This window comes from Dendrobium catenatum, unplaced genomic scaffold (assembly GCF_001605985.2).
Source record: "Dendrobium catenatum unplaced genomic scaffold, ASM160598v2 fragScaff_scaffold_1029, whole genome shotgun sequence".
Taxonomy (NCBI): domain Eukaryota; kingdom Viridiplantae; phylum Streptophyta; class Magnoliopsida; order Asparagales; family Orchidaceae; genus Dendrobium; species Dendrobium catenatum.
The window spans coordinates 29,183-55,185 of record NW_021319491.1 but is presented as its reverse complement, the minus strand read 5'-3'; the positions used below and the strand labels follow the sequence as shown (position 1 = coordinate 55,185).

Genomic DNA, 26,003 nt, shown 5'->3' with positions numbered 1-26,003 from the left:
TCTACTTTGATTCTTTCTTTGGCTCTTTCCTTGCTATAGAGTAAGGCCAGGAGAGAATCCCACTACTTATTCACCATTCGGTGATTTTCTACTTTTCTCTTTTGCTCTCCCCTCGGCTCTGTCCTTGCTATAGGGTAGGGCTAGGGGAGAATTCTTTTACTACTTTACTTTGATTCTTTTCTTGGCTCTGCCCTTGCTATAGGATAAGGTCAAGAGAAGATTCCACTACTTGGTCACCATTCGGTGATATTTTACTTATTATTGCTCTTTTCTCTCTCCTCAGCTCAACCCTTACTATAGGGTAAGGCTAGGAGAGGTTACTACTACCTTTCCACATTTTGGTGAAATTTTACTTGTGTCCTGCACTTTACTTTGTTTGTCACATTCACTCAACACCAACACACATAGTTCACTAATTTGTTCTCCACCCTTGTTGGGCGTCCATTTGTTGACCTCTCTTTTGCTCAAACCCTGGGTCAAAGGATTGACTTGGTCAAATTGACCAAGCCAAGCCCCAAGACTACATCTCTTATGTTTAGTGGATCAAACTAAGTATGTTGAGCCCAAACCTAGGCTTTGGGTCAACCTGGTTGTCCAGGTCAACCAGGGTTGACCCATACACCCTATCTTTTGATTTCAAATCTCTTCCAATACTTCTTAAGCTCAAATTTAACTTCCCTTAGACTCAGTGGGTCAGACTTAACCTACTGGGCCCAGGCCCTTGTCTTGGGTTAACTTGGTTGACCAGGTCAACCTGGTTGATGAAGTCAACCTGGTTTGACACATTTGGCCCTTTTAAGCCCAAATTAGTTTTAAATGAATTCAAACCCTTCATCAGACCCAAACCCCCTATATTTTGGGTCTAATTGATTGGGTTGATTGAGTCAACCCTTGACTTGGTCAACCAAAGTCTCTCTTAATCAGGTTTGACCTATTTTAGTCAAATTTATTATATTTAATGACTTAAACACTTTCCTTTTACTTTCTAATGCTAATCCCCACCTTTGGGAAGAATAATATCAGATCCTTAATCGAGAGTTTTCTCGGGCCCTAGGCTCAAGATGTAATTAACCACGGGGGCTTGCTTTCATGGAAAACAGAATTTCACCATCAAATAAACCCCACTTGAGCTGATGTATCGGTGGGGGAAACTCATTTTTTTATCAGGTTATATATTACTACCCATCAAGGTGTGTTCGTGAGAGCCGCTATCCTCAATGGTTAGTTGTATGTACGATCTAATCTGTCCTTTCATTGGCCTGTTTGTGAAGAGCGTGGAAGCCTACGATCATCTCTATCTCTTGGGGTGGTGTGGTCATACACCCTTTACACTCGACAGCAGCTGGCGGTGTCCTTTCGGAGGTCTATAATCCTTAAAGGTGATATGTTGATGCACCATAGGGATATTTGTTCTTATGCATGTACCCACCAATTGCCAAATGTGGTCATACACCCTTTACACTCGACAGCAGCTGGCGGTGTTCTTGGTGCTAGTATATAAAACCCTCAATTTGCCTCCCCTCCCTTTCAAGGATTTGTTCCTCACAATTTTTACATGTCACCCCTAAGTGTGATATGAGATATCAAAACTAATAGGTCAAACCCATTTCTGAGATGAGATACTATGTCCATGACCACATATGCTACTCAGGTGTGATGACATTGATCCACTATCCTTATATTAATTTCTTTCACCTATCAATTTTGTTATTATTACGCTCCCCAGTTTTGCTTATCACCCTCTGTTGTCTAGGATATCAAAACCAATAATTCAAATTTATTTTTAAGATGTGATACTGGGTCCACACCAACTCATGTTAGTTGGGAGTGGTAGTGTTGATACACTTTCCACATATAAATTCTATTCATATATTAATTTTATTATGATTATGCTTCCCATCTTTTTTCATATGGCAAATGTGGCATAGGCAATCAAAGCCAAATATTTCACTTCTTTACTAAATCTTGCATAATCTCTCTCTCTCTCTCTCTCTCTCTAATTTTATTCATGTGGCAAACATGGTCTAGGTTATCAAAGCCAACCCTATCTCCATCTCTTTGTGTTCTAATCATTGATTATGAATATATAAAAGAAAAATAAAAAAATATGATAATAAAAAGTAACGCTCAGTTGAGAAAAATCGATTGCCCTTGTCACAGGTGGAACTCAACTTTACTCTCTAAGAGCTCAAATTCTCCCCATTTTTCTTTTGTTATTTTGATATGATGATAAAGTTGCCTAAGGGATTCCACCGGTATTTGGATACTTATTTCCACGATGATTTATCCTCTACACGTGGTAACTAAAAGTTAGCTTGAGACTTTTTAGAAAACTTTTTCCTTGGAATTCTTTCAAATACCTTTACTTTCTCCCTCACATCCATACATAGATCTGTGTTAGGTTAGTGTTGAGATGACTTTCACCTTCTATTTTGTTGTTTTGATATGGTCAGTAGGTGGTTGGTTACTTACTTATTTGGTGGGGTGCCCGACAGAGTCCTTGAAAGGCATACCCCACCGCCCTTGACTCTTTATTCATTGTTTGAAAGGATCAAGTGAGTATTAATCCCTTCTTCATTTATTACGTCGATCTGGTTAGGCCGATATTGAAGCTTACCCGGTTGAGATAGCCCAATAGAGTCGTTAGGAGGCATTCCTCACCACCCTTTTACCTGAATGTCATGTTATGATCAGACAAGCATCAGACCCTGACTCTTTATTCATTATTTTGAAAGGAGAAAGTGAGTATTAAGCCCTTTTTCATTTGTTGTACCAATCTAGTTAGGTAGATATTAAAACTTACCTAGTTGAGAGAGCCTGATAGAGTCCCTAGGGGGAATTCCTCACTACCCTTTTATCTTGATGTCCTGTTATGATCTGGTAGGTATCAGTCCCTGACTCTTTACTCACAATTTCAAAAAAATCAAGTGAGTATTGAAACCTTCTTCATTTACTATACTGATTTAATTAAGTAGATGTTGAAGCTTACCTGATTGAAAGATCCTGATAGAGTCCCTAAGAGGAATTCCTCACCACTTACCCTAAAGACCTGTTGTGATTAGGCAAGCATCAGACGCTGACTCTTTACTCATTATTTCAAAAGGATTAATTGAGTATTGAGTCATTCTTCATTTATACTGTTGAAGCTTACCCAATTGAGAGAGCTCGATATGTTGATATTATCTACCTCATGATTTATTTTAGAGATTTTGATGATAACAAACATATGCTTGGATGCTCTAATTTGTGTGCTAAGTATTTCAGTTGTAATTATGTGCATTGTAATTGCTTAAGGGATTTACATTGCACAACTCATATTCAATTAAATGTTGAGATTAAGATGGACCAAGATGGATAACTTAAAGACTTTTATATTATCATAGGAGTATAATAGTGGCCCATTAATATTTGCTTACATGATTTGATTTATTCATAATCTAAATATTTATTAATTATATATCTTGATATTGAAATCTATAAGATTTCTTTATTAAATAAATTTTATAACCTTCATTTTATTGTTAGTTATTATCGAATATGGAGAGTTATCTAATAAAAAAAAAATTAAAGGTAATAAGCTTATATGATAAAATGTTTATTATTTAAATTGACTTGTTTCGCATCATTATTATATTAATATTCAATATATCCTTAAATATTTACAAAATGTGCATGAGTTTTTTTTTATTAAATATGATATTATTTTGTCCGAAACGTGGTCTAATTTTTATTACATTAGATTGCTTGGATTCTGTAGATAGAAATTGATAGAATATAAGACTCATTTAGATTTCATTTGAATTTATAATTAATTTCCAAACAATATATGATTTAAATATAACCTGCTGCTAGCCATTTTTGCCATATATTGGATGCATATGAAGACTTTTTGACTTTCCCATGTGACTAGCCATTTAAATTTCATATGTATTTAATATAAATAAATTATTAATGAAATATAATATTATTAGTTGGCAGAAAATATATTAGAATAATATTTTTATTCAAATGTGACTTTACTTACCCTTTCTCTTTAAATACCTCTCTTCTTCCTCATGTAAGTGCTGCTAAAAAAAAAATCTACAGCAATTCTTTCATTCTTCCTTTCCTCTTTACATGCTAAATCTTGAGAGGAGAAATTTTGATTTTTATTCAAATGTCCTTTCCTCTAAGGTGCTTTCCACAATGCTCCTTCAAGGAGCCTAAGCATCGCAACACTGCCCTTAGTACCCCCACGCTGAATTAACTTTTGAAATTCTAGAGAGCTTGGTGTCAGGGTGCCGCCAGCCCCAATGCTCAGTGCCCTAGGTTTTTAGATTACAAAAAAAAAAAAATCTAAAAGGAGAAAAGCACACTAGAATATTTTATAGTGGTTCTGTCAATCTTGACCTGCGTCTACTCCTTCGAGTCCTCTGCTCCAAGTATTACACAAAAAAAGTGATTCTCCTTTTGCCTCAACAATAAGACAAGAGAATCCCTTCCACTAAATCTGATGCAAAGGAGTGCCGAAAGCTATGCTACTTAATATTATCTTTTCTAAAATATCATTTCAACAAAATATATTAGCCATAATAAAAATGAGAATATTTTTGAAACCCTTGACCATACTAGGATTTTGAAGATCACAAATATTATTGATTGTACTAGTCATAAGTTTAGCTGTGTAAGATGTTGCTTTTTATACTATAAATAAAGAATAACAGTACTTCATTATAAATAAAGAATAACGAATAACAGTACTTTGCATAAAGGTGACATAAAAGGTGAGGACATGATGTTGCTAAAGAATCGAACATAAAAAGACCATCGAAGATATGTGAATTTGTATTTCCATTTTTAATTTCATGAGTCTTTTTGTAGCTCACGTATATAGCAGGTTGAACAACAAAGCACACATGCATGAGAGCATGTAAAATAAATAACTTAAAAAATTAATTAAAATACTTAATTCTCTAATGAATCACACTGTATGATATAAATGACATTTTGATAAGTTATGATAATGATGTTGCATTAATTAGCAGGTTTAAAATTCAAATTTATATAACTAATCATAATTCATATTAAAATTGTTAAAATTTGACATTTCCAAACATAGGTAAAATTAAACTGTGAACTAATTTTATTAGTTGAACAAGTTTGTATAATAGGAAACAAAGTTTCTTGTATAAATATCTACCTATTTTGAAACTAGAGATTAAAAAGTCGAATCAGAGAAGATTTCTCATTGTATGATTCTAATTGTATAATCCGAACAAACAAAAAATTTGTTTGGACAAGACCATAAAACCCTCTAATTTGAAAACTTTAACTGAAAGATTGTTTGGACAGGACTATTGTGATAAAATTGTTTCTTAAAAATAAAGTTTCAAAACCTTCTGCTAATATTATTTAAAATATTAGAAGGCTCAAATTCAACCTCCCTCTTATGTGCCATCAATAGTTTCAAAAGCTGGTCTTACCACTGAAGCAAGAGCACTTGAAGATGATCCTATTGATAAGTTGAAATATCTTTTTATCACTCATGATATTCAATTGTTAAAAAAGTAGGTATGCTTGATTGCTTGTATGAAGATTATACGTTCAAATTTTAGTTCCCTTATAAAATAATTGTATCGGCTCTGATGGTGGGATTGAATTAATATTCTCTTATTCTAATTTTATATTTTTACTCTTGTTTTCTTGAAGTTTGAGGTGTGATCTGAATGATTACTTTCAATGCAGAACATGAATTATCCATCATGAAATGACGATAAAACCCTAATTAAGATAGAAATATAAACATGAATCTAGCAATGTAGCGCCATTGATGAATGGAAGCAGCACACTGGTAATATTATTTACAGCATTTCTGTACAACAAAAAATACTATAAACTGACGACACGAGAAGCTTCCTGAAGCTTTTGCTGCTTAAAAACACAATAAATGACCATCATATATCCTTGAATGCATATTTGCTTTCAATATGGCTACTTAGGCTGAGATTGTGAAACCACTGTGCCAAAAGATGAAGTTAGCTGAGCTGATTCCTGAGTTTCTTGAACACCCCATGAATCATACACTTCCTTTGGAAATACCTCGGGTAAGGCAGTGGCATTGCAAGGGGTATATGGTCTAGGCATTTTTCTTCTCTTATTATCCTACAAAAAATGGAATAGGAAAGCCTTTTATGATTGGAACTTCGCCAGCTGCATAATGAAAAATGAAAACTGACATAAAATACAAAACCTTTGAAGCATTTGGTCCATAAGCTACCAAAGCTTCCTGAATTGATGAAAAAATTTCATTAGCTTGTTGTGATCCACGAGTGCATTTGATGATACGGACATTTTCTTTTGAGTCAGGAGACTTTATTTGCATGTATAATATCAAGCGTGAAGGAGGTGATTCCATGTAGTCCTTCTTTCCATGGGTCAATTCCATGGTCACTAGATCCTCCCACAACACATCCCACATTACGGAGCAGGGATCCCTAGCTGGATTAAATTTCCTCTGACCCAATATATTCACTGGTTGCTGAAAACAGAAAGAGTTGCGTTGAAGACGTCATTTTGAATACACAGTTATGAAGAAAAAAGAAGGCTTATATGAGGTTTTAAATAGCGTACCTGTAACAACAACACTCTTCTGTGAGTGACTAGAAGAATTTTTCCCTTCGGAAGTACAAAGTGATCTTCATATGCATCTGAAAATGCAAATTTTCCCCTAACTCTAAACAGATCAACCTGGCCAAAGAAGGAACCAGATTCCGCCAGCTGCAGGATAACCTTCAAGCAAGAAAAATAAAATAAAAAAGATGTAGTAATTAGATTCAGAATCAGCCCTTCCTTTTGCATAACAAAATTCAGTCCTAGCATCTAATTTCCTGAACAGGTTTGATGCTCCAAAAGAAAGCAGCAAGAATGAAGACAAATAGCTTGGACCCAAATACTTCGACTCAAAATGATGGGAATCCTGAGTGTCATTTTATCTACATTTTGTTGTAATTACATAATTACTTTAACACATACAGGCCTTGACTCAAACTAGCAGAAACTTAAGATTAGAACAGATCAAGCAATTACAATAATCACCAACACTTTAAACTCTATTAAGTCCCTAAACTTTATAAAAATTCGCAAAAATAACATTTGATAGCTGGAATGTTAACATGGCAAAAGAGGCATTTCACAAAATGAATGAACTGCATCATACTAAGGCTTTGTTTGAGATAATTTTCTTATAACTTTCTATAGCAACTTTTTAGTAGAATGTTTTTTTGAAAGCAACGAAAAATCAATAGTAAAAAGATGTCCCAAACGAAGTATAAATTACATATGACATTTTAAAACTTAGGGCAGCATGAATTTTCCTGAATTTTCTAAGCAAAAAATAGACATCCCTCTAATATGATTCGATGTAATATGAAACAAAGTTCCTAATATATTTCTACGTCACCCTATCATTTTGGACTCTCAATTTGGTAGACAAAATTTGCATGCCAAGAATCAAATACTAACAGCTATATATTCAAGGTTTTTTACCTGTCCAGTTGCTTTATATGCATCATATGGCCTTAGTAAATTATCCCCACCAATTACTCGAGGAAGACGTCTCCGAAGCAGTTGTTCCTCTGATGTAATAGCAGAAGCTATCTTCATTCTTACAGCATTGGCACCTTCAGTAGTTTTTGAAAGAAGATCAAGGACCCCGCTAACAGGTTGGGCAGCAGCACCAATTATTCCTTTGCCGAAACCCTGCACAAAACCCTCAACACCAGAAGATTTGGCTCCTTCAAGAGGCTTTGTTAGTATTCCGGTCACGCCTCTGAAGAGGCCCTTTGCAAGGGCTCCGCCTCCCTCTCTAATCACATCGCCAAAGTCCTCCACCGCTTTGCTATCCTGGAGATATAGCAATATATCATAATAATCATGAACTAAAAAAATGAAAAATACCAATCTTGTTTTATCTACTACTAATATATGTTTTATTGCATAAAAGTTTACTTAATTTTAATTAACTCTTAATTATTTTCATTTCTCCTCTTTCGTTTTCTTCCAGTATCCTAAAAATGTACATAGCCTAGCCTGCTAAGATTGATTCTGCACTGTTGCCCAATATATTAGACAAAAATATAAAGTGCAACAGATGCATTTCAACCTGCTCATATCTAATTCACATAAAAACGAGATTCAAAGCATGAAATGATTCCCGAGATTCTTAAAAGAACTTTAGTCACATGCCATAAAACCATAAGTTAACCTACTTAAAAGCTTTGAATTGCACAATGCGTTTCAAGGAGATTAAGAGTATCTCATGACTTCTTAAAAACAGGCATTCGAAAAGATTAAGTGTGCAGGACAGTTAAACCTAGAATCATGGCAGGGCTGACCTGTGTTGGGGCGGTTTGGGGAGGGTGGGTGAGATTGGCTAAGTTGGTATATGCGAAGCTAAGGAATAAAATGAATCGTTATTACCTGTTTCTGTCGACTTTGAATAAATTTCTTGTCCATGGATAAAGCTGCAACACCTTTGCTCATGTTGCTCAGTGCACTGCTTGCATTGCCAAGGATGTCAACGCCAGAAAGAAGCTGAAATGGATGACTGAGAAGATCCTTTTGAATGTTAGAAATTGCAGTACTTATAAGAGCACTTTGACGCATGCATATCTCTTCACGATATTTTTGTCCAATACGAATCTGAAAATATAAGTTGATATATTTCATAAAAGAAGGAATTAAGATATTTCAAGCTATTGAAATTCAAGGACTATATTTCTGAAAAAAAGCACAAAATTTCTTGATTAAATGACATCAGAAAATAAATTGAGTAGACTGCTATGCGATAATTTGCAATTACTCACATTAGAAACAACACACAAATCCAATAACAAACCTGCATATGCTCAGTATTCCCTAAAGCAGTCATCAAAGATGACCAAAATCCCAGCACACCCCTTGGCCGTTGGGATGGAGACATTGCCATTGACACTTTAAATCGGACCTCAGAGATGTTGAGAAGCCTGTAAATGAAGAATTTTATTGTAGAATGCTCACATATACTGAAAAATGAAGCATTCACATGGAAATTGGATGTCATGCGTATACCCAATTTTTATTATTGGATCAACTGAAACAGCAGTGTCTGTTGATCCGAAAAATCTACCAAACTTCACTTGTTGAAACAACTCATGAAGGCGCCAAATAATTGGTTCATGAATGTATACTAAGAAAGCCGAGTTATCAGGAACCTGCACAAACATAAATTGGCAGTCATGTCTGATGCCTAATGATAAAATGTATAACTAGTTAACTGACAATCCAGCGAATGGAAAGAGGAGAACCATATAATTTATTATTAATTAAAAAAAAAAGAGGAGAACCATCACATCAAAAGCAAAGGATGAAGGTTTGCAAACAAATTTCATAAATTCAAATAAATAGTCAATAATAAATGAGACTAGATTAAGTTGGCCAGAATACTTGAAAGCCCAGGTATGGGTATTCACAAAAATCTAGCGAACTGTTTGTCTGCATAGTCATGGAGAACTTCAGAACATAATCCAGCTGATCTCCAACTTTTTGCGGCCCAAATATAACTGGCATGGGAGTAAAAGGTAATTGATTGTCTACTTGGACCCCATTCATTCGTAACTTCACTCTGCATAAATTAAATCGCACACCAGTAAGAAGGTTTGCCTGTAGTTTTCATAATGAGAAAATATCAAATGTTCCTAGACTATTTGTATGGGGGCATTTTAGTCACGTACTAAAAATGTGCTTAATTTAATCTCAAGACTCCTCAAATTTGATAAAATAAATTTATTTGTTAGATTATTTTAGATTAGTTTTAAAAAGACGAGATTATTTTGAATAATAGTTGAGTAGTCAATAGACCATATTTGATATATTAGATAGTTTAGAATTAAAATGGCCCCTCATAGATAGTCCAAAGATTATTTTTCCTTTTTCCTCATTATAAAATATCCAAATTAAAGCAGAAACTAAAAATCAGAACTTTCTATTCTCATTCTCCAAGCAATCAAACTTGAAAACTCACAGTCGGACTTACCTACTAATTCCAGAACCCAACCCAGATGAATATGAGAAAATAAGATTTTGAACTGATACATAAAGGATCTCCTCAGGCATGTGGTCAATAATCGATAATCCAAACTCAGCAAGCTCACATGTAATGTGAAATTCACTATCCAATTCTGAAGACGACTGCTTATAATCATTCTCCGAAGGTTCAAACACAGGCAACAAAACATTTTCATGGGTAATTATGGGCACATCATTTTCTGGCATCCAATCACTAATTCTGGTGATCTGCAGTTTCCCTTCTTTAAAAATCATAAGACGCAGAGCTCTAGTAGGTTCAATAGATGTTACTATAGTTTGATGATCCTTAACCTCATCAATATTGAACTGCTGAGAATAGATGGGGTCAGCACCATCAACCAAAATTTCCAACAGATGCCGCCTACCAAGATCTTCCCAGAAGAACGGAGCCGCTGAATTAGGTAGAAGATAATGCCAGAAATCATCACTATTGCCCACTTGTCGAAAACGTAGAGGTAGAAAGCGTGAACGATTTTCAATTCTGTTCAAAAGAAAGGTCATGTTTGCTATAACGGAATACCAATAAAAAATTTTGTATGAAAGGTTGGCAACATACTGCGTACCTATAGGGACTATAAAATGAGGAAAGACGAAAAACAACTTCATAGCGGGAGGTCTTCAATCCATTACGAACTTCAACTCTCAAGTAAACCTGACGATCTCCATTATCGTTCTTAATGCATATACACATCATACCGTTGTTTCTTATGCTAAATGGTGAGCTCCAATTGCAGCCATCAAGACTCAACTGAAATTCCCAAATGAATATCATTTACATATCAGTAACAATATAATTTTAAGACTGTAGTTTCCAGACTTAGGCTTCGTTTGGAATGGCTTTTTAATTGCTTTCTAAAACAGTTTTTTAGTACAAAAATTTTCTAAACTAAAAAATTTTGTACTACAAAGCTGCTTCAGAAAACAATAAAAAAGTGGTCCCAAACGAAACCTCAAGATTATCAAATTACATCCTTTCAAGCATTGATAATATTAAAACTAGAAAAATAGCAGATACATCTATTTTTAAGATCATATTTCTGAGAGTGTTTATGACGCATTGATTTACTGAAATATAAGGGAAAATGTGAGATCATAATTCTGCATTCTATCAGACATTTCAGTCCTTTTTAACACAATGCAACGTTAGAGGAGAAATAGTTTAACTCACTTCTCTCTCTCTCTCTCTCTCTCTCTCTCTCTCTCTATGAAACAACTGCAAGCGCATACAAAGAAAAAACATACAAATAAGGAAAAAGAAAATAAATATTAAAAACATATTTTTTTCACCTTCAACAGTTCGCTTCCAGAACTGGATTGACATTTCAAGATCTTCGGAGGATCACTTGGTTGCAATAACTGTACCAACTCAGCATCACATTGGGACAGATACACGATTCGTCCAACTCTATTGATAAATAAAGTATGCGGTAGAAAGCTGATTACCTACGCAAAGTTAAAACATAAACCGTAAATATTGGAAAATGATGCAAGAAAGTCAAGTACTATAAAGATAGAAAGGAAGCTTCTGGACATGTAACCATCAGAAGAAAATAAACAATATTTGTGAAGTTCTTTTTACTAGTAAGCAATGCTCATCTAATGAACACCGTAAAAAGCAAATAAATCACCAAATTGGCATCAATTTTCTTTCATTTCTTAAATTATAGTTTCACTTTACAAGTAGACCTTTCTTGATAATATTAGACGAGGCTTTGAAAATTTAAGAAAATTATGTCCACTTGATTTGATCGGAATGAAAAATTAATATGCAAACGCTTAAATGCAGGTTTTATAAGCTGCAAGAACTATACTACTGCTTAAATATAGGTATACAATGGTTATGGTGAAAAAAAGATGTTAAGAGCAAGAAGACTAACCTTCGTTCTGTCAGAAGACATTCTAAGCTGCGCTGACAGCTTGAAATAGGACCCATCTGAAGAATATGCTTTAACATCAACTTGCTCCTGCATAATAAGATTTCTATGCTTATCAGTCAGAAAAGCTCATATTTGAAGTAAAACTTTAGTGGCATGGATGTCTCCTCACCATCCTTTCAAGATCAGTAAATGAAATTCCAGAGCTATAGCGTTCAGAATTATGAACAGCAACGGAGATACCAACACGTGTTGATAAAAGGCCATCATTGCAAGATGAGAATGATGAAGCTCCGCCTTGACCAATGTAGTCTTGAGTTGACAGCATAACACAATTTGTGTTGAAATCATCTATTACTTCCAGAATACCACTGTTTCCCCTCGAGTTAGAGGGCCTTCTGTCAATGGATTTTGAGCTATGTTTCAAAGTAAACTTTGCAGATTTAACGACTCGAGCTGTTGCAAGAGGTTCAGCATCCAAATTGTCCAACGGGTCAACCTCCTCTATGCGATATGATAATGGTACTGATGAATCATTACAAATCCAATATGGAACAAACAACCTCACCGACTTTGGAGCAGCATCAGTTCCTCCCATATCATACTCAATGCTAACACGAACCCTCCTGAACAGAATGAGTTTTTTGCAAGCAATCGGTATGATGAAAGATATTTCAAGAACAAAACAAATCCAATCTATTTATAACATGAGAAAAAAAAATTTTGAATAGCTCCCAAAAAATCTAAATATTAAGGGAAAATACATAAACTGAATAGCTCACAAAAAAATTGAATAGCTCACAAAAAAAATTGAATAGCTCACAAGATAGATTAGATTGCAGACGAATGTTTCCCTCATTTTGTGAGGACGTTAACATATGATTCTAAGATTCCCGTAAGGGCACAACTTTGTTATTCATTATCCCACCCGATGACAAGAGATAAATTTCAATTAAGGCAATTCATTAGCCGTTCAATATTTAGCATATAGTCGCAACAATTTGATTTTAGAATCAAAGAAATTTATCAACTGCAGCTTAAAACAAATTGTAGAGGGCAATGATGAAAAACCTGATCAAAGAATCTAGCTTCTATTATCTCGGGTTGTCATGAACCTTAATTTATTTAATCAGTGAATGTAATTAACCTATCTTGATCGAACGATCTTTGTCAGCAGATATAGGTTGTGTCGCTTAAGAAAATCTTGTAGACTTGGAGTTAATAATTATCCAGTAGGAGACATTTGACCTTAACAAATAGAGAGCTTTGTGCCTTATTAAGTGAATCTTATAATTCACAAGAGGGTTGGACAAATTGGGGAACACCTGGTATATAGCCTTCATTGTAATAAAATGATGTTATTTACCAACAAAACCACTAGGCCAAAAGGTTTTGGTCATAACCGTTATTTAGAGATGCCATTTGACAACAAAATAACCCAATTCCGATTAGGGGATATCTGCCACATTCTTATTGGTATGAGAACTTTTGAGAGTGATCTAAGCGATACACTTAGAATATATAATAGCTCGTTGTGAGCAAAGGTTAATCCTAAATCTACTACCCGCATCTAATTTCTATGAGGGTCGATGGATTATAGCTTCAAGCTTTAAGACGATAGATTTACACAAATTATGAGGTATGTACAAGAATTTCGATGCAATATATGGATGGATTATCGATTGAACTGCTTATGTTGGTTTCGTCTCCATAAAAACGTAAGAGGAGGAAAGAAATAGGGAAATAAAATCACAACGACATTGAGAGAAGAAACAAGAAAGAGAAAGTGGGAGATGGAAAGGTAAAGTGAGATTGAGAAACTGGTGGACTTGAGCAATTGAGAGAGGGAGAAAGAAAATTGGAAAGGTTTTGTGTTTTCAACAAGGGATGAAGTTCAGCTCGTGTGGCTTGTAGCGATTGAGAGAGTGAAGAAGAGAGACAGATAAGGATAGAGATTTTATTAATCAAAATAATTTTTTACATTTGAAAAGCTATATTTTATTATAAAACCTTTTTTTTTTTAAATTCTAAAAAGTAATAGTAGGACTTGTAAAGCAATTATATAAGAATTATGGTTGAAATAGTTATTTAAGCTTAATGTTACAAGATAAAAAAGGGCTAATACATTTAGTTAGGTATAAATATACACATGCATATTAGAAGTTTATATATATATATATACTAATCTTATCTTCCACAGGAGCTACTCCAACCTTTTCACGTACATGCTCATTTCGTATCATATCTCTAAAAGTAAAGCTACTCATCCACCTGAGCATCCTCATCTCTGCAACACTTAATTTAATATTATGCTTATCATTTAATGGCCAACATTTTGCACCATAAAGCATCGCAGGTCTAACTACCATCTTATAGAATTTTTCCCTTAAGTTTGAGAGGGACTTTTCTATCACACAACAAGCCTGATGCATTCCTCCTCTTCAACCATCCAACTTGAATTCTTCTAAAAATATCCCAATTTATTTCACAATCACTCTAAACAATAGGCCCAATATATCAAAAACTTGTACTCTTATTAATGACTTGATCACCCAAGGTCACAATCCCCCTATTAGATTTATTATTACAATTGTAATCAGTACTTAATGAATCAACAACTTTATATACGAATAAATTAAACTAGAACGAAATGTTATCACAAAAATAACAAGTGTGAGGTAACAAATATACAAAATTTTACTATTTCATATGACATCTTTTGTGTCTCTCACATCATTTTCTAGAACAGTTTCGTAAACTAGTTCACCTAAAGTAACCCGATTCCTTTTCCTCTTGTATACCACCTAAAGCATAAGTTTTCTTCATTTATGCAAGCATACATATAACATATAAAAATAACACAACTTATATAAAACTTTACTTGGAATGAACTCATTCAACCCAAAATCTTGCCTTTTATCCTCTTCTTCCTCTCTACTTGCCTTCCTTTTTATTTCTTTATTAGTTTCTGAATTTCTTATTTTTACCTTACTGATTTTAGCACAAAGACATGAATTTCAGCAACCATTATTACCTACATAAACAAACAACAATGCCCTTACCTTCCCTTAGCTTTTCCTCACTAATTTCTATAATTACCGCTAATTTCAGCAATGTACAACAGCCTCCAACTATGCTGAAATTCAGCAGATTTTAACAAAATAACAGATTTTGTACACAATGATTTCAGCAACAGATACTGATTTAAACAACTACAGCCCTTAACTCAACGGAATTCAACAATATTCAACTGATTTCAGCAACAATAAATTCAACAAATATAGATTCATTAAACTCTACATATCCTCTAATCTGATTCATATGCCTGAATCTAAAAATTTCAACAATTCAGCATTCACAACATCATTACAGCATCTCTAATCTATGCCAAATACCCGAATTCAACAAATAAATTTTACTCACCTAAGCTTAGAAGTAGCTACCGCAGCCTCCAAGCTAGTTTCCACTCTCCCTCCTTTTGGATCACGACCTCCACTCGGCAGCAGGCTGCCGCTTCAAATGCCAGTGAATGTCGTGAATGGGGATAGAAAAGAAATGAATGAATTGCTATAGATTTAATGCTTAAGGAAATCTAATATAATATTATCATTAGTATTTCACTAAAGCTCCACAAACCGCTCTCTATTCTCTCCCACCCGCATGATATCATCAAACCAATGCATGTGAGCTTAAGTGAATTAGCTACAAAAGGTGCATTTAAATATTTTTATTTTAAAAGAAATATTACATAACTGATAACTATAACTGATAATTAACTATTACTAAATTTCAAATTAACAGTTACTGAAATAGCAGTAAGTTAGTTATTTAATAATACAAATATACAATTAAATTAATAATTTTCATATACTTAAATATATGTCAAAATGCTCAAAATTAAAAGTATAATTTAATGAAAATAAATTAATATTTTAGAGGAAGTTTATGCTTACACTTATTTTGAACATTTTGAATATTATAGAACCTCCTTATTCTCTCTAATTTTCTCCATCAAACCTCTCAATAAATGTATAGCTTCCATAATAAACCTACCCGGCATGAATCCAAATTGATTTTGAGAAACATTAGAATCATGCCGCAGCCTATGCTTTATAACTCTCCCATAGTTTTAAAGTATGACATATTAACTTAACTCCTCCATAATATGCACAATCTTGTGCATCATCTTTATTCTTAAAATTAGGAATCAACACACTTATTTTCCACTCATCTGACATCTTTTAAGTCTGCAAAATAATATTAAAAAGTTGAGCGAGTCAAGAAATTCCTTCATCTTTGTGGGCTCTGAAAATTCAGCCCTGGCCTCCGCCTGATTGTTTCTTTTCTTTCGAGGGAGTTTTAACGGAATTAGTTTCGAGGTAAATTTTGAAAGGCAGATGGGTTTGTAGATAAGACACTACCCAGAGATTTTGCCCTCATTTTGTGAGGACTTTATGATCTGAGTTCTAGTTTCCTTATAGGCGCAAGCCCCTATAGTTAATTACCCCTCCCGATCACGAGAGAGAACTTTCGATTAAGGCTAGTCGTTAATCAGATACGTTGTATCCATAGATACATAGTATCAGGCATATAGTAGCAGCATGCGTATTTGTAATGGTTGGAGAATTTAGAATTTTGGAGAATTGGAAGATTTTGAGATTAGATATTTAAAATTCAAAATTACACCATCATGCACTTAAAACGGATGGTGGAGAAATGGATGATAGACCCAATTAAGATCCCATGGTTCCGTCGTCTAGGGCCATTGTGGTCCCTGGTCTACTTAGTCAGATGAGGTAGTCGACCCAACCTGATAGAAGGATACTTGTCGGCAGCCATTGTTTGCTTCGTCCAAGGGTACCTTGTAGACCTGGGGTTAATGCTTGTCTAAGAGAATAAATTTGAATCAACCTTAGCTAACAAAGGGCTTTGTGCCCTATCGATTATGTCTTATTGATTCATATCTCAAGGATTTGATGCTACTAAGGAGTGTATTGGCTCTGACCATAACCGATATTTTGTGGTGCCATTTGGCGGCAAAACCACTCGATTTAGAGGACCCCGGGTCATAACCGTTTATCCTGCAGTTTCATTTGGTGGCAAAACCACCGGTTAGAGGACACATACCACATCCTTATTGGCAAGAAATTATTTGAGAATGGAACCTAGTGATATTTTCGACTATGCATTAGTTCTATATGAGCTAATGTAAATTTTAATTTGTTCACCCTAACAAATTGTTGTGGAAGGTGATGGATTTTACTTTAAGTTATTAGATGGGTTATTTTTTAATTTTAAATATCTGAGAATTGGAATTTCTTGAAATTTTGGATCATAATGGGTATTTGGATGAAATTTGAAATATTTGAAATTAACCCCTCCGGTTGAGGTTTACATTCAACACGGCCATCATCGAGGTTTTTAGGGTTATTTCTATTTAAAGTTTGAACCTTGTCGACCCTATCAACTTGCCGATAGGGGATTGAGTTTCATAGGTTTTATACCTTTATTAGTAAATTCTCTTGATCGTAGGCCTTGAAGGCCTAATATGTATGTATTAAAACAAATGTATCGGTTGCAACAATCGTATATTTATTTGATGGCTCCCCTATCGAATCCTATTGATCGGTATAGAAGGATCGGTTTCGAACTTGAATTCACTTGTTGACCCGCGCAACATTCTTTGACACTCGTCAGGGCCCATGCGGGTGCTTGGGGGCATTTTATAATTATTTACTGAACCTTGTCAATTCCTATTTACATGCTTTGGAGGATCAGGTTTAAATTGTTGACCCGCGCAGCATCCCTAGACGTTACGTGTGTATTCAAAACATGCTTGTCGAGGCTCATGTGGGTGTTTGATTGTAATTACCTATTGTGTGTACATATGTGTATACAACCTATGATGCATGTGCAGGGGCATTCTTGGAATATTTGTAAACGCCTTCTATCTACTTGCATGAATGTTGCGGATCCGGTGGCGTGTTATATCAGCTTCTGAATAGAGTTGTACACTGCTTTGTACAGATAGACTGTCGGGCACTGCTTGCATGATTTTCTTTTTACTGGTAGATTATAATACACTAACGAATCTCCTACTTTTTCTTACAGGTAGGTCATGGCATTGTCACCTGAATCTTACGTGATATTTCATTGTTTTGATACAGATTCCCTTTTCTTATTCGTCGGGAGGTCCTTCTTGAAATTCGTGGCCACTGCCTTAAAAAAAAACTCTTTTTCAAGGTTTACAGTGCATTGGACTTCTATAGGATGTAACATCCTTAATCGAGTAATTGAACTTCAAAACGAATGGAGAATTGGGAGTATTTGTAATTTCCACTGTTCATGGGTGCTAGAACTGTTTTATTCCGAAGTATAAGATCAAGAAGAAACTCTGGAGCACCAGGAAGTTTATTTCTAATTTGTTCAAAAATTCTTTTCATCTTTTCGAGAAATGCCTTTTTCTGTACATCGAGTTGTCTTCATACTCAACGTACTTGCAAATCTCAATTACAGTTGTTATAGGTGATATCTGTACTTGTACCCACAGTCGTTCGTTGTACCTACGATATATCCACTGTTGTAATCCACAAGTGGCTCGTATTTACTTATAGGGCCCCGTTGTATTCACTACGACCTCCTAGAAATGTTCATAAGAGAGCCATTGTTCTTGCATCATATTCACCTTTCACCAATCTCAGGTGATTTTGATGATTGCACTTGCATGTAGGGAAGGGTCTTCCACCATGGAGTGGTAATATTGCCATATCAATCTACAGGCAATGTTGCTAGTGTTGGAGGTTTCAATAGTGCACATGGGGGACATACGTATGCATTATGCAACCATTTATCACCCTTGCAAGTATGGTGCATTTGACCTCGTAGGGACTTGTATGTGCTTCAAATGTGTTGCATTGTGTATGATGAATGTTGGATGAACTCCACTCATTACTAATTCCTTCATACATTCTGACCCCCATTGCTTGTGGGACTCAGTACCCTTAACTGCATCTTAATTGTTGTGTTTGTAACATATGGTCATGATTGCTTGCATGTAGATAAGCCATGTTAAGTGTTAGAAGTTTTCTATTTTCTCAACTAGAAGAAGAAAAGTGATGTTTGAATAACAAAGGATCTTTTATTTTGATTGTTTAAGTCTCTTGCGATCAGACCCAAGTTCAAGTCATTTGTTATTTGCATCCGAGTTCAGTTCAACATCATTTCCTCGAACTTGTTTTGAGTTTGACTTCACATTGAAGACATGGTTCATTGAGGTTCAAGCTCTAGCAATCTTGAAAGCTCAATTTCTTATCACTTTGATTAAAGTTTAAGTTAGGTCCTTTATGTGCATTTGTCTGAGTTTTGAGTCCAAGTATAGTTCAAGCTTAAGATGAGCCTCTTCCATTTGCTCGAGTCTTTGCTAGCTATTCTTGAAAGTTCAGGTTCTTGTTCAAGTCCCCTGTGGTCGAACTCAAGTACTCGCTTGAGTTCAAATTGTTCAAGCCATTAGTGTTCAACTCGAGTCCAGAGTACAAGTTCAAGTTCACTTTTTTGTTTAAGTAGCAAGTTCAAGCTCTTTTTAATCAAGTTTGATTTAGGTTTTGTTCAAGTTCAGGCCCTCAAGTCATATCCTTGTTCATCTTGCAAGTTCAAGTTCATTTAATGCTCAAATCAAGTTTGAGTGTAGTCCTTTGTAATTCACCAAGTCCCTTGTATCACTTTCAAGTTCAAGCTTCTTATTAATTCGAGTTCAAAGAAAAAAATACTTGAGTCTTTCAATATATTTAATTAAGTTAAAAATTAGTCATTTGTATTTTGTCCACAAGTTCAAGTATAAGTCTTATCCTATCCTTTTGACTTCAACTAGGTCCAAGCACAGTCTTGCATGTATCCGAAATTTCAGCAGCCTCCAGTGTCTCCCACTTTTAGGGGAAAACTACGGGAAACTGGGCCTTCCCACCACGCGTTTATGGGTCTTCAGTAGCTGTTGCAAAAGAAAGACAATTATTTTCCTGCAAGCGAGTACTTATGGGTATCCCTACTTCGTCATACGCATCGCACCGGACTCCCATCCCACCACAATAAGAAAAGCGTGTATAGGCGATTTTTCGGTGCGCCACGAACTCCGAAGAAGGGATTTTATACGATTACCCGATTCGTCGAGAGCACCGCGACTAACTTCCTCCCACCACGCTAAGAAAAACGTGTATAGGTGATCATTTTGTCACGTTGCAAGCGTCGAAATCAGGTTTTCAAAGTTTGGAACTTATACCTTAGCAAATTGTGACGTTGAGGTGGAGTTGGCACGTGGACCGAGGCAAAAGGGAAGTCTTACTTCTTTTCTTATCACTATCATTTTTTTATAATTAATTTTAATTATCAATAATTAGTTATAATTAATAATAATTAAATATTATTAAAGAAAATTTAATCATACTTAAATTTATTTAATTATAAATAATATATGATTAATTAATAAGTAATTATAATTAAAGGTTAATTAATCATAAGTAAATTTAATTAATTATGATTCAGTTATCATTAATTAATAACTAATTATAATTAAAGAATCATTTTCTTTAAAGTATCTCTAACTTCGATTTTAGTATTACGTTGATAAAAATAAAAATTCTTATTTTCATTTAGGATACTAAGGTCACTAAAGTTATTCACATTCTCATAATCTTCATTGAAAAGTTTAGAAAAAAATCTCATCCACCTTTCTTGAATATCCTCTTCTAACAAAAACACTTTTTGATCTTCATCTTTAATGCACTTCACTTGAACTAAATCGTTACTATTATCTCTTTGTTTGGTTAACTTATACATATATCTTTCTCCTTCCTTAGTATCTGATATCTTATATAAATCATTAACTGCTAAAATCTTTGCACCGCATATCTCCATCTTAAACTCCTTATGGGCCTTTTTATATCTTATACAATTATCAAAATGTTTACATCTAAACCAATTTTTATAACAATTTTTTTTTTGTGCATATTTTGATTTCACCACCAACTATTTTTACTATAAGGAGATTTTTTCTTTGACACTTGAATCACATCTTTTGCAATATCACTAACTAATTTTTCTCACATAACATTAGCTTCCTCATGCAGGAACAAAATCTTAAGATTTAGTATGTTATTCTCAAAATATATTTTTGTTAATATTCTTTAAAAGTCCCTATCTAATCTTAGAACAACGTTTTACTTTATTTTTGATTTTCTCCCCCTTCATCTTAAAGTCCAAAATTAATAAGTGATGTTGGGTATATAATCTTTTACTCGGAATAACTTTACAATCTTTGCAACCTAAATAGTTTATTATTCTTATAAGAAAATAATTAATCTGAGTTTTAGTATATCCATTCTTATAAATGATTATTTTTTTTCTTAAATAAGATATTAGCAATTACAAAATCATAAGCTAAGAAAAAATTTAATATCATCTTACCACGATTATTATTTGCTCCAAACCCAAAGCAACCATGAATATTTTTAAAATCATCAACCTCTCTACCAACTTGTCCATTTAAATCACTTCCAATAAAATTATTTTCATCAATATATACCTTTTATATTAATTCTTTTAATTTATTCCAAAATTTTAATTTTGAACCTAAATTCAAACATATTTGAGGAACATAAGCACTTATAATATTAATAATCTTAGCATCAACAATCATCTTTAAAACTATAATTCTATCACTAATTCTATTAATTTTTACAACATTATCCATTAAAATCTTATATATAAGAAAACCTATACCATTTCTAGTACGACTCCATCTTAATTTTAATTTCATGAATTAGCTTTTTTTTCCCACCATCTGTCTATTATGTGAGAAACCTTGCCTATTTAATAACGCATCAAAGCATTGGTGCAGCGACCTTTACCCACTTGTCATTGTATTTAGGCCATATAGCGCGTCGCTTCCAAGAAATGCCTTAACATTAACACAATACAATAACAACAACAACATCAATCCTTAACATAAACACAATATATTAAATAATCCATATCATGATTATTCGATAAGTTTTATAATGGTTGTTGACTACCTAATGCAACCCTCCACTTTCTCATCTAGAACTTTGGACCTGACAACAACTGTATACAACAAAAACAACATCAAGCCTTTGTCCCACTACGTGGGGTCGGCTACATGAATCCTTTTTCTCCATTATGTCCGGTTAAAAGTCAAATTCTCATTTAAATCTAATAAAGAAAGATTATTTCTAATATTTTCTAACCAAGTCTTTTTAGGTCTACCTCTACCTTTCTTAATATAAGTCAAATCTAATACCTCAACTTTCCTAACCAGGTCATCGGAAGGCCTCCGTTTAATGTGACCAAATCATCTAAGGAGACTCTCTCTAATCTTATCTTCCACAGGAGCTACTCCAACCTTTTCACGTATATGCTCATTTCGTATCCTATCTCTAAGGGAAGCCACTCATCCACCTAAGCATCCTCATCTCTGCAACAACTTAGTATTATGCTTCTTTTAATGACCAACATTCGGCACCATAAAGCATTGTAGGTCTCACCACCATCTTATAGAATTTTCCCTTAAGTTTGAGGGGGACTTTTCTATAGCACAATAAGCCTGATGCATTCCTCCACTTCAACCATCCAACTTAAATTCTGATGATAATATCCCCATCAATTTCACCATCACTCTGAACAATAGATCTAAGATATCTAAAACATGTACATGACAACAACAATATAGAAGGAAAAAAAATAGTCGATTTTTATTTATTTGAAAGGATACAATTAGGCAATTGTTTGTTATTTTTAGGATTTGACGACTATATAGTACTTGTGGAAAGGGCCAGAAAAGTATAGAGATTGATTTTCAAATAACTCAGAAGCATAGAAATTTACATAACAGAAAGAATACTGAAGAGGATGTACTTATTTCTTAGTGAGAAGGATCAAATGGGAAAAAGTTTAAATCTAGCAAGATTAATAGTGATGCTACTAGTAAGTTTGTGGAAGCTTTAAATATAAAAATTTGTTGGATTTTAACACTTGCTATTGGTGTAATTAGTTGGACAAATATCAAAGTATTGCCCTATACTTGGCCATAAGGCATCAGAAGAAGTGAAATCAAGCAAAGCAACTCCATAAATTATATTTTGGTAAACTAAAGATGATAAAATCGACTACTCCAGCTACAACACAAATTCAACAAAGGTAGAATGTTCAACCACGAGTTCACACATTGACACAACATGAGCCTAATAAATCTATTGATGTTGATAAACCAGTTTAAGAATGTTGTTGATGACAAACACATTAATCTATAAATTTACAAAGTCACATAGTCATAGTGAATATATATATATATATATATTCAGGTTAGTTATGGATGAATGATATATATATATATATTTGTTTGAGAGATGAGAGAGAATCAAAGAATGTTTTGGGTTTAGGGGAATAGAACAAGGTGCTCTACTTGGACATTTTACCAAACACAAAAAGCCACAGGACAATGCACATAAAAGAGGACTAAGTTCATACTTGGTTTCGAAAATGTAGTCTTATTCATCTTGGATTCAGTTCATAAAAATCCGGGGAATCTGTTACTGGGTTTGGGCCTTTCAATGAGGTTCAGATGAGGCCGTGACCTTTTGATAAGGCTCCGATGTGGTTGTAAAATTTCAAAAATCCAAATAAAAATATGCTTATGTTTTTCATGAAAGTTCATTCACGCTTTACAAGATTTGACACAGGCAACACATCCATGAATGACTACACAATAATTGCACAATATCCTCCAGTAATGAAGTAAAAACACATACCTCTTACTTTGTTGATGAATCAGCCAAAATGACGAATCATGGTCAAGGTTTAAGAGATTCATAATCAGAACAGCTTCCTAAAGGGGCAAAAAATTATCAGATGTCAAGAATCTTCAAAGCAAAACTAGATGCATTTTCTAATCAGATAATCAGTTACCTTCTCTAATATCCAACCACCACGAACAAACAATGTAAGGTAGATAGGCCTATGTATGTCAGCCGAAGAAATAAAAGAACTGCCATTTGATGATACAATACCATGCTGCCGTTCAACCATATTCCCTTGAATTGTTTTCTCCCAAATAGCATATTCAGCTTCATAGGGAAGCTTGTTTTCCAACTTGAGAACAGAATTGATGGATATTTTCCAATCATAAATAGGAGCATTTAATTCTGTGTGAAGAACTGAAGCATCAGTCCCAACACTGAACCATGTACTTTGTCTACCACTGATGCAAGGATTGCAGCACAACAGTATATCATTCTTTTCAAGATTGTTCAACCTCAAACATGAGTTGAGCATGCTTAGTTGGCTCAGCATGTTCTGTCTAGTAACAGAAGCCAACTGATTGGCAGACTGATCTTTGCTGAAGCCCAAGGCCACTATTTGACCCCAAACATATAATTCCTGAGGATTCTCAACGTACGGACGAACCTGCAAAAACAAATCTGAATCGCTTGCCATACTGGTCCATGGCAAAAAAGATGAAGAGGCTGGATCTATAATGGTTATGATATTCCTATGGTCATTAATGTTTTGATCAGGTATTAGTTGTCTATTGCGTATCCATCGTCTTCTCCGTACAAAATGTAGAGCTGATTTTGAGGAAGACATCGACGAACTTGGAGGCCATTTTAAGTTCTGAAAATCAGTTCCATATGCCCAACCATCACTGTCGACAAGGTCGGACTTATCAATCCTCCAGGCAGAAATCCACCGCCAACTAGAGGGCAGAGGCGGCTCAAAGAATTCCTTCAAATTTGTTAAGATATATTAAATTAGAACAAAGAATTCCATATCAATAGTTATATAATTCAAATTAGATAATTTATTACCTTCGATGAGTATGAAAAATCCCTTGTACTCCAATGTTCTGGGTCACCATGAAAATTGGATAAATTTCTCCACCCAGAAATTGGTTGATATCGCTGATTTTCAAATATTTCTTCCAATTCAACAGCAGGATTTTCCCTACCCTCATTTAGAATAGGACTGTTTAGCATGGAGGAAGGACATAAAGAAACTTCTACCTTGATATCAGTTTCATTCTTGATAACCGCAAGAGCCCTAAGCAGAGCATGTTTCCTGCCATTTCTCATAAGTACTTCAAATGCAAAAGGGTTTCCGTCAAGCGATTTAGGAACAACGGATAATGGCAATACTGAACTAAAGGTTTCCCATGGTCCGTCAGGCCCAAGCCCAACCCAGAAACCAACATCTCTATCAACAAGAATTGCACTTTGTATACTTTTTTGAAAATTCATGTCAATATTGCGTTCAAAATATGCGGTAGAAATTACCAACATACCACAGTCATTATTCTCTACATGATTATGAACCTGACAGTATGTAAACTGTTTTGATTAATTAAATGATTCTGGTTAGAATGTGTACGAGATAGAATGCATATTAAAGACATGCAATGCCATTGTAAATACAGTGAATTAGGCATAGAACAATGCAAATACTAAAGCACGACATATGGAATGAATTACCCTCTTCCGTAAAGCATATGATGAAATATTCCGACCATCATAACCTACGGCTTGCTGTAGCATTCTTATAGAAGTAGCCCGTTTTAGGGTATTGCAACTTATACTGAGAGGAACAGATAATGCACCTATGACTTCACCTAAAACTCAGAGTAATCTCCGTCAAACATTGCAATCAAAATAATAATAATAACAATACATTAATTTATAAATGGAATTGCTGCGCACTGAATGTTACCTTTCCCAGCTTTAGCAGCTAGGTTTGTAACTTCTACTTCCAAATTAGCGAAGCCCTGATCAATGGACATAATATAATGATAACTTCTCAGATCCATTGCAAAAGAAAAAAAAAAAAAAGTAGATGAACTGTAAACAATAATGTGTAATCAGCACATTAATTCCATAATCTAAAGTCCAAAACCTAATGCCAGAATAAAAAAAATCGATGTTGTTAGAAATTAAATAAATTTCAGTTTTACTCTCCTAAACATAGGTT

The 26,003-nt window shown here is 34.4% G+C and overlaps 1 protein-coding gene across 1 annotated transcript in view; it reads right to left on the bottom strand.

Moving 5' to 3' along the window:
• Positions 1-5,735: 5,735 nt before the first annotated feature.
• LOC110107531 overlaps positions 5,736-26,003 on the bottom strand; it is a 34,220-nt gene continuing 13,952 nt past the window's right edge. The window contains exons 10-27 of the mRNA XM_020837806.2: positions 25,746-25,800; positions 25,511-25,647; positions 24,851-25,354; positions 23,952-24,767; positions 23,795-23,871; positions 12,151-12,604; positions 11,982-12,068; positions 11,392-11,547; positions 10,668-10,852; positions 10,052-10,585; positions 9,463-9,640; positions 9,088-9,230; positions 8,876-9,002; positions 8,458-8,679; positions 7,525-7,881; positions 6,610-6,768; positions 6,230-6,517; positions 5,736-6,141 (exon numbers count right to left, since the gene is read on the bottom strand). Coding sequence (XP_020693465.1) covers positions 5,971-6,141; positions 6,230-6,517; positions 6,610-6,768; positions 7,525-7,881; positions 8,458-8,679; positions 8,876-9,002; positions 9,088-9,230; positions 9,463-9,640; positions 10,052-10,585; positions 10,668-10,852; positions 11,392-11,547; positions 11,982-12,068; positions 12,151-12,604; positions 23,795-23,871; positions 23,952-24,767; positions 24,851-25,354; positions 25,511-25,647; positions 25,746-25,800 — 4,650 coding nt within the window. The 3' untranslated portion in view covers positions 5,736-5,970. The remainder of the gene's footprint in view (positions 6,142-6,229; positions 6,518-6,609; positions 6,769-7,524; positions 7,882-8,457; positions 8,680-8,875; positions 9,003-9,087; positions 9,231-9,462; positions 9,641-10,051; positions 10,586-10,667; positions 10,853-11,391; positions 11,548-11,981; positions 12,069-12,150; positions 12,605-23,794; positions 23,872-23,951; positions 24,768-24,850; positions 25,355-25,510; positions 25,648-25,745; positions 25,801-26,003) is intronic.